We start from the raw sequence: 16716 nt of genomic DNA, 5'->3' as shown, positions 1-16716 counted from the left end.
CAAGTGTAGAAAGAAGTTTTTCCAAGTTTAAACTGATTAAAAATTATTTGTGAACAGCAATGAACCAAGGAAGATTGGTTGGTTTAGCAATTATATCAATAGAGCAGACATAGCTTATAATTTAAATTTAGAAGAGCTTAAAACAGTTTTATTGTGCGATATCCTCTTAGAGCAAACATTTAATTAATATTATTATGTAATTATTTTGCATTAATGTTTCTCTTGTAATAAAAACAAAATTGGAGATTTTCTTATATTGTTGTCTTATAATCCATCAGGGGTGATATTTAATTGTTTGCGATCTAATCTGGTGATGGCCCTGTATCACATGGTAGAAATTCTTCAGCATATCTTCTCTCTCTAAACATTTATCTAATATTCTCAAGCCTTATATCAGATATACTAACTCCTACTTGAAAAACTCGACACATTTTGTAGATAAACTTTCAAACATTCAAATTTCTCCATCAGATATATTAGCTAGTTTAGATGTAGTTTTGTTACTAATGTCTCTATTGAAGAATCAATAGATATACTTGAAAACCTATTTTTGGACATCATATGTCTCTTCTAACATAGGCTAAAATCTTCATTCTTCATTTGGAAAGGAAAATTTTACTACCAAACATATGGTCTTGCTATGGGCTCACCTATTCTCACTTCTGATTGACAACTTATGAAAAAATTTGAAGAATTAGCTATAGCTCGGGCAACGTTAAAACCACAGGTGTGGTGGAGATATGTGGATGACATTTTTATTATCTGGAAACATACCTCCAGAACCTTGAAGATTTTGTACATTTTCTGAATAACTGACATCCAAAAATAAAATTTACATTAGAAGTAGAAAAGAATGGAAAATTACCATTGACATTCTTGTCAACAAAAATATCACTGGAGGATATTTTAACCATACTAAAAAAAAAAAAAAACGATGAAATCAAATGAAAACAACAAGTCCTATTTAATCAGTTCCTCCAGAATGGCTACTCTGACAAGGTACTAAAGAAATTTTTATTTTCTGACAAATCATCCTATGATTACCCAGAAATCAATTATAAAGGCACACCATATCAGTACCATACATTGAAAATGAATCAAGAAAAATAGCCGAAATGTTAAAGGCAGTCAACATCAGAACAGCCTTCAAACCAGTCACTGTCTTATGAAACTTTCTACACTACCCTAAAGACAAAGTTTTATTTTATAAGCATCCAGGTGTATACAAGATTCTGTGGTCTTTTGGAAAGATATATGTAGGTCAAACTGGAGGAAGTATTGAAATCCACAACAAAGAACATATAGGCAATGTTGAAAACAAAAGCAGACTCATAGCATACATCCTCAAAGAACATTGCATGGTAAATTGGCAGCCATCCTCCATGCCTTACTTAGAAGTGAATTACTTTGACAGGTTGTTTGAGCACTCCTCCAAGGTGATTCACTCAAAAGGCAAACTAAATAGTAACCAAGGATGATCCTTCATAGTATTTGGAAGTCATTAATTTCTGTGTGTAACATTGAAGACCTATGCTGTGCTATGCCAGCTGTCACATGTAGAATTTACACAACAATGTAGAGACTGCATGCAGCATGCCTAATGTTACTCATCATTGAACTATCATTCTAGTCTTTTCAATGTATGTATATTACCGCCTGTTAGAAAAGGTTTGTTTTTTGTCAGTTTTTTACTTATGTTAAGTAACCTCCTGAAGATGCTGCTAGCCATATAAACAGCAATACAAGTTGAGAAAAGGCATCTAGTATAAATAAAATATATATATATATATGAGTTGAAACCTGCTTATCTTTTATAAATTACTAACTTGTCATGTATCAACCTATCAAAGGCCTATGCAAAATATAAATGCCTCTTCCTTGCCTAATGTATATGTCATTAGGTTGTAATAAGTAAGCAGATTGCCAATATATGATCATCCTTTAGAATACTTATGCTATCCACCTAAGAGGATGCTGCTGTTGTCAATTCAATTCTGGACCTTGATTCTCACTTACCTCTGTGACAACTACAGTCATACAAATTGGCTTATAATTCAAAGCCTTAGTCTTACTTCTCCTGTATGGAGCATTCCACTCCTTTAGAACTTGGTCAAATGTAAAACTTATGTTTAAAAGTTATGTCAAAACTGTTGATAACTCCATGGAACATTTCCTTCATATACTTCATATATGAAGAAAATGCACAATTCTTCATATACTTCCTGGTTACTCACTATCATTACCTCCTTCCCCCTTCACTCAGGTTCTGCATGACGTCATGTTCATGAGAATGAAATACTTTTATAAATTGCTCATTTAATATCTCAACTATATGCTCCATAATTATGATTTTACTATTGATGAAACAGTGATTATTCCATAATCTCTGTTTCATCTGCTGGCTAGACTATGGCAGTCTAGTTTTCAGCTTTGGCATTTTAAAGTTTCAAGAGATCTATCTTCAATAGCAAGACTCGGAGCACTTTGTCATTGCTCTGCTTTGTTGCCATCATCTTTTCTTGGTGCTGCAGGCATGGCTAAATGTTGGCTGCTAATGCTTGCTGTGGCCAATATTAAAATATGAGAAAACTCTTTTGAAATTCAATGAGTACTTTGATTGGTTTAGTGACTTTCAGTCCCTTGAGAGTTGTATTTTCTTTTGTGACAGAAGGTTAAGTGAAATCACTTCTAAAACGATATAATAACAGAACACAACTGCCAAGTAATACAATCCAAAATTCTAATCCAAGTACCATTTGGATTAGAACTGACTAAAATATTAAAATAGAGTAAAAAAAAGAAAAAAGATTAAATAGATTGAAGCAGTGGTACTGTTTATGTAATACTGTTTAGTGGGGGGTCATTTCAAAAGATCTTACACTATACTCTGTTGTTAAACCAAATATTTATTTAAAATATACCTGCAGACCTTCCGTATAATTTTATTCTGATTTGTTACTGCTAGCCAATGTTCCTGTTAGCAAACTTTTTTGCTGTTGTTGTTGTTGGTGGTGGTGGTGGTATGTTAAGTTGGGTCACTTCAGCAGAAACTTCATCACTGGTAGTAAATTTTTTCCCATAGAGTGGTTCTTTTGAGTTAGTGAAAATGAAGTCTGAAGATGACTCATAAGAACTGTGTGGGTGTGAAGAAGTGTGTTCACCCTACTTTTCCATAAGATCAGATACCTCATGTAAAACATATGGCTTCACATGGCCATGAAAAATACAAAATATATGACCTTAGTCAAGTTTCTCCTTCACTGTGAAACCCTATTTTGTGGAACCCAAATGCTAGAGAAACAGAAAACAAACACATGACATTTTTACTCAGCCTGGCTTACAACTGATAGAAATGTGGAACTCTGGTCACTTTTGAACAGTGACCAAAATTTTATAAATGACGTGTAATATAATATCCATTACATATATTAAGTGTCCATATCAAGAAATAAACAATGATGATAAACAGCACATTCCATGGGTATAGAAATAATATTAATCTTACAGAAATAATATTAATCTTACTTTTTGTTTTTATTATATCAGTTTGTAAAGCTGATCAATAATAATAAAAAAAAAAACCTTTGTCTACACACACACACACACACACACACTGCTTGGAAAGACATCAACAGACACCATGGATGAGGATTGCTGTGATCTGCAGTGGAAGGAGGTCCTACCGCTGCAGTGATTTCAGCAATCCTACAGGGCACACTTTCCACAAGCATATGATAGCGATCCATGGGAATTTTGAACCATTCTTCCTTTAGGAATGTAATGAGATCCTGGATTGTTAAGGGACAGATATCCCTTGACCTCACCCATTTCCCCAGTTCATCCCACAGATGTTCAGTAGGGTTGAGATCATGGCTCTGTGAGGGCCAGTCAAGTGTGGAGACATTCATGCACACAAACTACATAGTTACAGCATCTGCTCTATGACATAGTCCATTGTCTTGCTGAAAGAGACAATGGTCAGCTCCATAGAAACGCCACAAAGTAAGAAGCATTGCATTGCCCAGAATGTTCAGATACCTTTTTGGAGTTCAATGTTCATGGCACCACAAACAAAGGTCCGAGACTAAACCAGGAAAAACAGGACCCTACCATTTGTAAGAGACGTTCACCAGGCATCCACTACACCCATGCCTGTTCATCTGCTCGGTATAGGGTGTAGTGTGATTCGTTACTCCATAACACACTTTTCCAAGTTTCTATGTCCCACTATACACGCTATTTGCACCATTGAAGATGACACTGCATGTTGGTTCGGGTAATGATGGGCTTGTATATTGTGGTCCTACCATGGAAACCCATGTTGTGAGCTTCCGTTCTGAAGTTTTCGTATTCGAATTGTATTGCAGAATTGTATTCGATTCGATGGCAAGAAATATGCATTCAACATGAATAGCAGTTTTTGCATATTATCCTTCATAGCACCCTACAGTCACATTCAATGAGTGTGGTGGGTCATCCACTGCAGGTAGTGCTTGCAATTGACTCCCTGCACTTTCATATCTCGGTATAGTATCATTGATTGTTTACCTGGCTGAATTTTTCAACAATTTGCAAAACAGATAGGCCTGCAACATGGCATCCTTTCACAATGCCTCTTTCATACTCCATCAGTTCCCTTCTCACAGCCATTTAACCTGGACACAGTTGCACTGACTTGGGAGCAGCATATTTCTCCAGTTTATACCAGCTACAAACACATGACTTGTTACATTGCATGATGCACCTTGCACATTGGAATGTCTGCTGACTTATTTCCAAGCAGTGTGTGTGTGTGTGTGTGTGTGTGTACACACACACACACACACACGGATGACGTGGATGAATTTTTCCTCATTTGGAGCCATGGACATGATTCCCTAATAGATTTCCTGGAACATTTCAATAGTCGACATCCAAGTATAAAGTTCACAGCAGAGCTTGAAACTGATAGTTCCCTGCCTTTCCTAGATGTGAAACTGACCCAGTCTTCTGGTAAACTTAAAATTTCGATGTATAGAAAGCCTACACATACCAACAGATATCTTCATAGTCAGTCCCATCATTTCCCTCCCCAAAAACTTGGAATAATTTCTACCTTGGGACATAGAGCTCGTTCTCTTCTTGATTACCCAAATGAACTTCAAAAATAAATCAACTATCTCAAAACTACTTTCGTACTTAATGGATATTCTAAAAGAATTATTAAAAAATTCCTTCTTAATCCTCCTAGTCATCACACAGAAGAAATAAATACATTTAAAGGCAATATATCTATTCCTTACATAAGTTCAGTTTCACAAAAATTAGCCAAGGTTCTAAAAAAATACAACATCAGAACTTTGTTCACTCCACTTCCAAAAATCTACTCCTTAATAAGCCACCCAAAACCATGTCATCGTCATCTTAAATTTCCTGGTGTGTACAAAAGTTGGTGTGATTGTGATATTCCTTATTTTGGCCAGATAGACAAATCTATTGAATTACGCATGGAGGAACACATGAGTGACATTGCTTACAAGAGACAGCGAGCCAGTGCCTTATCAAGCCATATCCTTTTCTCCTCTAATCCTAATGATGAAACCCCAAGTCATACAGTCCACTGGGACAGATATACTAACATCTTTCATTGCCATGATGAATTGGAGAGAAAAATCGTAGAATCTAGGGAAATCATCCTCAACCCTGAACATCTAAATAATAACTTGAGCTACAACCTCCCAGATAGTCATTCAGCTGTAATCATGTACTGGCGTTCACGTGATGCTGCAAGCACGCACTCTCCTAACAATGTAACAAACGAAAGAACAGCTTTAAATACAACTACAACGTTTGCATGCTAATTATGTATAGACACTCTCTATGTTGTTCATGGTTTTTTTAACCATCAGTGTTTAGTGTTTTTTCTTTTATAATGTCACCTGATGAAGGCTGTTATAAGCCAAAACTAGTCGTGTTTTACTATTAAACCCCCTTTTACCTAACTCTCGGTTTAAGTCTTTCAACTCTTTTCACAATATATATGTAAAATGATGGTTCTTATTTAAAATGATGTCCTTTTAGTCCCTTCTTATATCTTACGCTATTACTTTTTCTTACTCTTCCTTTTACTTTAATTTCTCTGTATATCTTTACTTTCTCTTTATTTTTACGTTATATTCTTATCTTTATGCTCTATTTACTTTACTTCATCTTTATATTCTATTCCTTACTTTCCTTTCTCTTTATTACTCTATACTCCTATCTATTTCTTATGCATTACACTTTTACTTAAGTTACCACAAGTTATCTAATACCTTGAGAATCTTGGAAAATTTATTTAATATTATGACTGTGCCACCAAGATTCTCCTTTATGGGTATTAAACATAATTAATATCACCTGCAGTATCTCTCTAAATCTATCTCAGGCTTTATTGTCAGTCATGGCTGCACTTATTTAACTTTGCACACAGGTTCACATTTTATTTAGGAGCAGTGTATTGGATTAAGGATCAGTGAATAAATACACATTCTTTAGCATAACAAACATATTTATTAAACTAGGATACATTAATACAGTTTCTTAAATGAGTTGGCTCTTCAGAAAATTAAAAGCTAAGAATTCTAATCTCATGCAAATACACACATCAAAACACACAGCAATACTATCAAATGCCAATCTATAACCTCATTCATTCTGCTGCTAATAATTATAATCTCATTTAATATACACACATTAAAATACACAGCGATACTATCAGATACCAATCTATGATCTCACTCATTCTGCTGCTAAGAATTACAATCTCATACATTGTATATACATAATGAACATGCAGCAATGCTATCATATAAGAATCTATGTTTGCATTCTAGAACTAATCTGTTTAAGCAATATACGCATATCTCAAACAGCAAGTTTACCTATCTAAATTATCTCAACTATTCTTTAGCCTCTTAATCTGGGACAAATCATCACAATTTAACTTTTATATATATATCCTGCCGAATATATATACTTCAAACAACAGGTATGCTATATCTAAATCACTACCAGTATTTCTTTAACCTCATAGTCCGGGACAAATTATCAAAATTTAACTTTATATATGTCCCGCTGAATATATAATTACTTTAAGGTTGTACTCACAGTTCTTCTCATGACGCAATTATCTGAACTGGCTCTTTCGTCTCTTATCATTCTACTGGCTTCTTTTCCGGCCTGGGCCTCATCATTCGTGTGGGTTTCCTTTTCGTTAGCTCTGTCGCATTGTAGAAGATTTTCAGGGATTAGATCATGTCTTACTGATACTGCTTTTCCATCCTGGGCGCTTTTAACATTCATGTGGGCTTCTCTCCTTTAGCGGCATCGCATCTCTAAGAATTCCCAGAGCTTGATGCATATCATTACAGTTCGACTTCTCCAACATTTCCCTACTTCTCTCCAGACGTTCAACGGATCCGTGATGCTGGATTCCGAGACACTACGAGAGGAGACTGCTTTTCCTTCTGCATTTCTGCATACTTGCTTCCTTCCCTGTTTCCACCTATGTGTACTGGCATACAGCTGGTGCACCACTGCATACTTCCTCCACCTGCTACATTTTCGATCTGCTGTGTCTGGATACCTGGATAAAGAGTCCCTTTGGATACTTCTGGGTCCTTTCTTATACTCCCTCTTGCAGTCCCTGGAATAAGGGTTGAGAACCCCCTGAGCATTCCTGTGCAAAAAGGGGGATGTGACCTTCGAGTTGTTGTTTACTTTTATTTCCCCCAGAACACACAAAAACAATCTTATTCGCCGTGCGTGGGAGATCCTTTAGTTGTTCGCCACCTGTTGTTGCACTGTCCTTGGGACACACATTAGGTTAAGCTTTGAACAATTGAAGCCACTTTACAATTTCCAAATGAGGCTTTTAAGCTCTTTCTTTCAAATTGGAACCGCTGAAATGACAGGCTGCTTTCTAAGGCATTGGTCTTGAAATACACAGCTTAACATTCCTACCATTTCAATACATACTTGTATGGTTTTTCAAATCACAAAAAAATTATAACTTCAGTTAACATAACCCTTATATACAAAATTCGTAATTACAAGATTCCACAATCAGCATTAAAATTACAATCTCCTTCTATATACAATGTTTGTGACCTCTGTAAAAGTTGATGCAAAGTTAAAAAAAAAAATTCTTACTGCATCGAATTTTACATATATATATACACACACACATACCTAGTGATCATGTTTTGTGCCTAGTGATTAGTCTGTAAAACTGATCACTAAGCACAAAAAAAAAAAAAAAAACTCTTCCTACACACAATGTCAGAAGCACAGAAAGAAAGTGATAATCCATATAGTGGTACTTTATAAAATAAGTCATATTGTGAAATATGACTCAAAATTATTTACATTGTATTAATCCTGAAGAAAAATACTCATGAAATCTTAGCATATACATTGAATAAAGAACAAATAGTAGGATCATCCTTTCCTTTAAAATTGACTGGAAAGGCACCTGTTGTTTACATCACACCAAAATGTGATACAGGTGTAAATTTAAGGACGCCTATGAAATTCTTATCAACTATCCTAATCTTAACAATAATGGTGGTCTATTCTTTGATGTATTTTTTTTTCCATTAGAGGTTATGCCAGTAGAATAATGGTTGATTAAATCATTGTCACTTTGTCATACTGTTTGAAATGTAATATAGCTTATCTTTGTATGTTCGAGATGATGACCTCAATATGAAGGTTGAAACTTCAAAAAATTAAAGTAATTATTCCTAACATGGTTGTAGTCTTCATAATTTACCAAAATGAAAAACAGCAGGAGGTTGACTACGATTTTTTTTTTCTTTTCCCCCTCTCCTCTATAGAAACATTCCTGTGTCCCGAAGATTATATAAAGTGTCCACATTCATACTGTATTCCTACAAGATATGTTTGTGATGGAAAATGGGACTGCATTGATGGAGCAGATGAAGTAGATTGTGGTAAGTTAGAATTTAAAGGATATAAAAATCTACCTTAGAGGGTGAGTTATATGATAAACATTAATCACTTACACACATTCATAATTTACTCCTGTAAAGTTTACTTACTTCTGTTTATTTTTATTTTTTCAGAATTTATTCCTGTAAAGTAATTTTTTTTTTATTTCAAAATTCTTCATTGGGATATATTGAATGAAGTTCTTGGTTACAATGATCTATACAAAAAAAAAAAATAATAATATTTGAAAAATGGATTATGAGATATTGTGAATAGTTTGCACAGAAAATAGAATCATTATTTTAATGATTTGGTACATGAATTTATTTTATTTATTTTTAGAGGTACCTGTGGCATAGTATGATAATTAATAAATAACAGTAAGTCCACTGTTATTTATTAATTATATATGAAATCTTCTGAAGAGATGGCTGAGGAATGGGGGAGGAACTGATTATTTTGGTAATTCTGTAATCACCTTAGTAAGATGTGGTGTATATGGCTGATTTCAGTTGAAATAGAAGTTCCACTGGAACAAAGGTTATAGGCTCTATTGGTTAGAGTTTTAATGATGCATATTGTTGAGAGGGGTGATGGTGGGAAAGGAATGTATCTGCCTGTGTGAGTGGATTTTCTGTATATTGTGAAGGAAAGATTACCATTTGGAAGGCCTTTCAAATGGTAACCTTTCCTTCCATTTAGATGAATACAAATCTTGCATCTGCAATCACGGCTATGGTCAATCTGGCTTGCAGACCATATAGTAAACACAACTCACAGGTCCATGCAAACCTACAAATACCTATAGAGGGTGCACCACCTAAATATTACACAATACTAAAAGAAACACCCATGTGTTTCATTTAGTATTGTGTTGTTTTTTCTGTGTGCTTTTGTAGTCTCTGAAGATGTCTCAGTGATTGAAATGAAATATTGGAAGCATTAAAATTAGTTTTTAATTCTTTCCTAGTGCTGTCAATACTCCATTAAACCTCCAACATGAAGGATAAGAGCAGAGGGATGTACTGCTAATGATAATGGATGACTTGAATCCAGTTTGCATTGAGACCTATGACTCTAATTCTAGTGACACGATTATATAAAGAAACCTGTGGAGAATTCATGACTAAATAAACACACATAAAACCACATTAATAGGTTTTTTAATACATAAATATTTCGACCTAAGTGTCTTAGGACATCGTCAGTACATTGTTCCTAACTGTACTGACGATATCCTAAGACACTTAGGTCGAAATATTTACATATTAAAAAACCTATCACTGTGGTTTTACGTGTGTTTATTTAGTCAATTCTAGTGACAGTTTTTTCATATTGGAGTGAATTTGAAACCATCTGGTGTGAGGTGGAGTCTAACAAGATCAAATACCTAATGGCGTCTTATTACAGACCTAGTGGATTGGTTGTTAGCGTTGAAGAAATGCATCACCAAACAAGATAACACAAACTTTTTGCTTATTGCAAAGAGTTTTGTGTGAAGATATTTTGTGCATCTATATGATATCTGCATTAAGTTAGTATGATTGAGTGTAGATAGATGAAGAAATGAGTACTCATATTGGTGGACTTGAATCCATTCATTGATTGGGTAGCAATAAAATCTCTTGAAAAGAATGAAACTCAATTTATTGAGCTGTTGCATAACTTCCTCAAGCAGCATGTGACAGAAGGAACTCAAGGTCAAAGAGTGTTAGATTTGATTATAGTGTCAGAGGAGATTTCAGATAAAGATGTAATTCTTGCAAAGAGTTTTTGTGTGAAGATATTTCATGCATCTATATGATATCTGCATTAAGTTAGTGTGATTGAGTGTAGATGTTTGTTTATATGATATACAGGATATGTACAACTCCTACTGAAGTGTTTTGCTTGCTATAATTTTTTTTTATACCTCTAATAAAATGGCAGTTGCTAAATATCAGTTATCAGAGTAGTATGTTTGAGGGTGAGGAGAATGGAAAAGATATGTGAATGAAGTAGATCTCAGATTGTGTGGCACGGGAAGATGTTCTGATGGATGGTCTTGATTCTGTGAGAATCTCATATGAAAGCAGGATATGTAGAGAAGGAAACAGGGATGATGAAAGGGGAAATGGAAGGCATGAAGATTGAGTTGAAATGGTTGAATAGAGAGATTAAGAGAGACTTGGGAGGTTAAATGATGAAAGGGGAAATAAAAGTAGGGATAAAGGAAAGCTGTGAGAATGTCAGAATAAAGAAGATGAGAGAACCAGAAAGCACAAGAAAGAAAGTGAGAGAATTGAAGAGAGAGCAAGTGCAGAGAATGTAGAAGTAATGGATACAAAGCTAAGAGTATGACATGAAAGTGGAATAGAAAGGAGAGAATGTGGAAACAAAAACAGTTGGGATGTCGCTGAGAGAAAAATAAATAGATTTGTAAAGAGTGTAATATATGGAGTTTCAATGATCATGATGTGCAAAGCTCAGAGAATCAAAGTGTTTTGGTGGTGAAAGACAGAGTGTAATGATGATTATGGCAATGAAGTGAGGTGAAATGTCAACATGATAATAATGGTTGATAAAAATAAAAATTAACTGAGAGACAGTATGTTTTGGGTAGTAAGAGATTTGAGACAGATGCTTGTAATTGTGCAGGAGAAAGACAGGGCAACAGAAGACAGTGACTGTGCTCCTAGGAAGGATAATGTAGAGTAAAAGAGAAGTGATAATGACTAAATTAACACAAGCCCTCCATGGTAAGTCTTCAATGATAAGTCTTTTGACTCCATGGAGTCAAAAGACTTATCATTGAAGGTACACACTGTTACACAAAGCTCATCAGACTATGTTTTAAACTCATTCAAATGTCTGCATTCGCCACACTGTCAGACAACACATTCCACATACCAACAAAGCCTATTATGACATATAATGCAAAAACCAGACCAGACACTATAAAAACAAGACAAATGTTAAACACAGGTGAAATGTATTAAGAAAAATAGTGAATAAAACTAGACTAGATAAAATAAAAAATACAGATATAAGAAAACAATGTGAAATAAAAGCAATAAACACTTGGGTATCAACCCAAAGAATAAAATGGATTGAACATGTGGAGAGAAGAAGTGAAGATAGAATAATGAAGCAAGTCTATAGTTGGAAACTAAAGAACAGGAAGACCTAGAAAAAGATTAAAATATACTATTAAAGAAGATGAAGTCTTGGTCACAACAGATATTACATCTAATGCATGAAGAAGAAGACTTCCAAGGAGTCCAAGGACTCATCGCAGAAGGGAACTCTGCTACACACAATATCACTATCTCCCTTACTACACACAACTACCATCAATGCCATTTCTGCTCATCACCCATCCACCACCACCAACAACAGTGTTTATTGTCTGCAAATTTCATGTGTTCTGATGGCCTATTTGCCTGTACACAGGAAGAAAACCCAAGTTTCCGGGAGAAAAAAAATCCTGCTACTTGTGTATAAGATCAGCTAACTCATCTTCAAATGAAAATGCCCATATAGATTCCTCTCATCATGACAAGAATCAAACTGAAGCCTTTTCTAATCGAAGGGTGTACCATATCATTGTTCTTCCACTTGCACAATGGAGGCATATTCACTTCTGCCTTACTTTTTAATACTTTCGCCTTACCTTTTTTTGCATCAACCCTGCTAATTTCTTTTCATTTCTGCAAATTTTCAATTTTGCGCTTTGTTCTGTGAAGGATAACATGCAAGCCTGCTATTTCCTTATTAAGGTCTACTTTGTTTTCTGAACTTCCACCACCACATGTTCAACATTAATTCTGACATTAATATTTTCTAGTCTGCCATTGATACTCCACTAATAACACTTGCTTCGTTCTCACCACCCAACTGGCACTCACTCTTAAAACACTTACTACATACTCACTACAAGTTTCGCTCTCCTTCCATAAATCTTTTAACTTTCATGACGAATACATCTCACCCACACACTGCAGTGTGAAAATTAATGCAAATTCAGTTCATCCAACAATGATACCTTTGCTGCCATTGCTCTTCCTTGTGTTGGCACCATCCTGACTATCAAATTTAAACAAAAATACAAGATTAACTTAATAACTAAATAACTCAGTCACACACCCATATAAATCAAAAACTACAATGAATTAACCTATTAACTAAATTATGAAAAAATGACTTAACTTTCAGCAGCACTAATAACCAATGGTATATATAATATGCCATCCTCTCAGTTAAGTTGTAGGCTGTTCATTACATTCATTTATCTCTGTTCCTTATAAATTGATCTAAGTCAAAATGGTACAGTGAGTGAGGTCTTTATGTTGTTTGCCATGAAAAGGGATGTTGTGAATCGATGCAGATTTTTCATGAATGATGCATTGCCATTATTATAACATGTACTCATGGAGAGATGTTTATGTGAAGAGATTTAATAGGAGGGATGAGCAAGGGTGTATCATGCTCACATCTCATAAGTGTGACATGCTAATAAAATATCAAGAAAATCTTATAGTCCATACTAACAGACTGTGAGATTTCCTTGAATGTGGCAACAGTGCTGGATAGAACAGTATTGAATGCCACACTAACTTTAAATGGTAATTATTCCCCATATCAGTTTCTCTTCTTCATCTTTCATCGAACAGTAAGTTAATGATAATAATAATGTCACAATAAAACAAAACTTTTTTCCACTCACATGTATGTTATATGTAATATATAAGATTATGATTTATGAAATCATATTGTATTTGAATCAAATATGTTATGATTATTTTTAGATGCTTACAGCTGTCCAGGCCAGTATAAATGCTATGCTCGCAGTTCCTGTATTCCGACACACCAGGTATGTGATGGAGTTCGTCAGTGTCCAAATGGTGATGATGAGTTCCTCTGTGGTAAATAATATTCTCATATAGACTATAACAATATGATACCTGTAAATTATTTTTGTTGCTGAACAAATATAATATTGCTTCATGAAATTATTATTATTATTTATTATTTACGACACCTCCAGGGAGTGCAAAGACTCATCAAGGGAGGGCACCAACTCACCAACTCTGTCTCCACCACTCATCAATTCACCAACTACACCAATGGCATCTACCACCCACTACCACCACTAGTATTTTCACAGACAATCACAAACATCCATGCCCATTGCATGGATGTTTGTGATTTTTACAAATTTGTACAAATCTTTTGTGTTGCACAAATGGCTATCTTAATACTTGAATTATTTTACTAAATTTCTGTTTAGATACTTGTTTTTACTTTGTTTCAGAAATTAATTACATAACTTCTGAAATAACATTTTCAAAATAGATATTCATTTTGTTTGAAATTCAAGAATGAAACATGGCTCATAAAATTGCAATGTATACAGAATTTTGTGTTTACTTTTCATTATGAAAACTAGCACACTAGATGAGATGCTGGAATTTTCTATATGAAATGCTGGAATTCCCCCCAGTCATCTTTATATATATATATATATATATATATATATATAAGAAAGTGTTTCTAATTATATATATGTAGAATGTTTTTTACCTTGGGTGTAATATACGTTAAAGATACCAAGATATATATTATTACTATTATTATTATTTAGACCTCCATGGAGTCAAAAGACTCATCATGGGAGGTCCTTCTTAGGAAACACAAAGTCTATCAAGACTCATTGTGTGTGGTCCCTCCTAGGACACACATACCACTCCTTAAACTCATTGACCGTTCTCGCTCTCACCACTCTATCAGGCAATGCATTCCACGGTTCAACCACCCTCCATGCAAAGAAACCACTTCTCACCCTCTTGCTCACAGTTTCCTTTTGTAACTTCCAGGGATGGCTCCTTGTCATCACTCCTTCTCACTGTTCAACCAAGTGAAAGAACTCCCAAGTGTCAATCCTGTAACCACCTCTCAACAGTTTAAAAATCTCAATCATATCACCTCTCCTTCTTCTATCCACCAAACTCTGCAGTCCACATTCTCTCAGCCGATCCTCATAACTATCCTTGTACAGTCCTGAAACCATTTTAGTTATCTGCTTTTGTATCCTTTCCACAGTTAATTTATCTCCCTTCAAATCCTGGGGACCAAATCTGAGAACAATAGTCTAAGTGTGTTCTGATCAGGGTCTTATTCAACGGAATGATAACTCTTTTATCTCTGCAGGTCAGCACCCTTCTCATTATTGCAGTAATCCTCTGTGTTACCTTTACCACCTTTGCAATATGTCCCCTGAATTTCAGGTTTCTATCAATCATCAACCCCAGATTTCTTTTCTCCCCTACTACCTCTAGTATAGCTCCTCCAATAGAGTATGCAGCATCCCATCGATGTGTCCCAAAACTCAAGACCTTACATTTTGCTGCATTAAACTGATAACCCCGTTCATTTACCCATATCTCTAGCTTATTCAAATCCTCTTGCTGGGCTACCACATCTGCACTATTACTAATAACCCTTCCCAGCTTCGCATCATCTGCAAACAACTGAATATCCCCTGCAATCCACTGACAATGTTATTGTTATAAAGGTTAAAGAATATAGGTCCCAGTACTGAGCCCTGTGGGACCCCACTTTTAACCCTCTGCCTCCTTGCCATACACAACTCTCTGATACCTATTGGACAGCCAATCCTGAATCCAGTTGACCAACCTGACATCCAAACCCAATATTCAGAAATGAGTAAAAAAAAAGTAAAGTTGCAAATCTGCTTTATATAGCTCTCTCTCGTCTTAGATATTGAGATCCATGGCAAATTTGTATTTTTTTATATTGCAGGTTTTTTTTTTCATTTATATATAGATATATATATATATATAATACTTTCAATGGTTAATGAAGGAAAAATAGTGGTGAGAACAAGAGCCATGTGAAGCACAACGTGAAAGTCTAATGTGGCAAGTGTTATAGATTTTTTGAAGACAGTTCCTTGTCTTAAGCATAGTATATATATGTAGGAAAATGTGGAGGATGTCTTTATTGAGAGATTGAATAAGAGAAAAAGGGGGGGTATGGACTGGATAAAGCTTGATATTTTGAAGGACTGTGAAGTGTTGAATGAGAGTTCAACGCAAGCTGTGAATGCTAATCAAAGGACAGAAGGAAATTATAAGCATAAGACTGAGAATGGTTCAGTCAGAATGTTGAATGAGAGAGAGAGAATAAGATTTTGAGCATGGAAGAGACTAAAGGAGCATGACTGTGGAAACATAGGAGAGCCCAAATAACAAAACATAAACAAGCATAATTGCTGAGATGAGAGAGAGCACAATTGCTAGTATATAAGACTTGAAAAATTAGATGATTAAGATGAGGAATGGTATGAGTCATATGCAAAATTAGATTAAATGTTTAGTGGATATGAATGAAAGGGTGGTGAAGAATAAAATGGTTTAAAAAAAAGAGGTAGTAAATCTTGAGTGGTTCGCTGTGGAGATTGCATTATTAAAGCTGTGATGGATAAGATGGTGCACAAGGTTTGTTTTGCAGATTTTGATTTGGTTGAAAACGATGATTGATGCTTTAGATATGAGAAGTAAATGTGCAAGGGAGTTACTAATTCACCTTTGAATGAATGAATGGGTGGGCATGAAAGTTTGCTTATGCTTGGATAAAGGATGAAGTAACTTCACTACTGGGATACTAAAGGTTGAAATTGGTCTGGGTAGTAGCCCTTCCCATAATGCATAGCAATTATACATGTCCGTAAGGTATGCACAT

At 35.0% G+C, this 16716-nt stretch overlaps 1 protein-coding gene across 2 annotated transcripts in view; it reads left to right on the top strand.

Annotated features, from left to right (window-relative positions):
• Nucleotides 1–16716, top strand: part of LOC150108267 (uncharacterized) — a 709268-nt gene that overhangs the window by 395340 nt on the left and 297212 nt on the right. For both annotated transcript variants that reach the window (XR_016548127.1, XM_090390670.1), the window contains exons 29-30: nt 8859–8975; nt 13761–13877. Coding sequence is in view for 1 of the 2 variants with exons in the window: in XM_090390670.1 (XP_090246796.1) it covers nt 8859–8975; nt 13761–13877 (234 nt within the window). In the remaining variant the exon portion in view is untranslated. The remainder of the gene's footprint in view (nt 1–8858; nt 8976–13760; nt 13878–16716) is intronic.

Source organism: Typopeltis vanoorti, chromosome 3 (genome assembly GCF_054136105.1).
Source record: "Typopeltis vanoorti isolate ZY-2024b chromosome 3, IOZ_Tvanoo_1.0, whole genome shotgun sequence".
Classification (NCBI taxonomy): Eukaryota; Metazoa; Arthropoda; class Arachnida; order Uropygi; family Thelyphonidae; genus Typopeltis; species Typopeltis vanoorti.
This window is presented reverse-complemented; position numbering and strand designations above follow the sequence as displayed.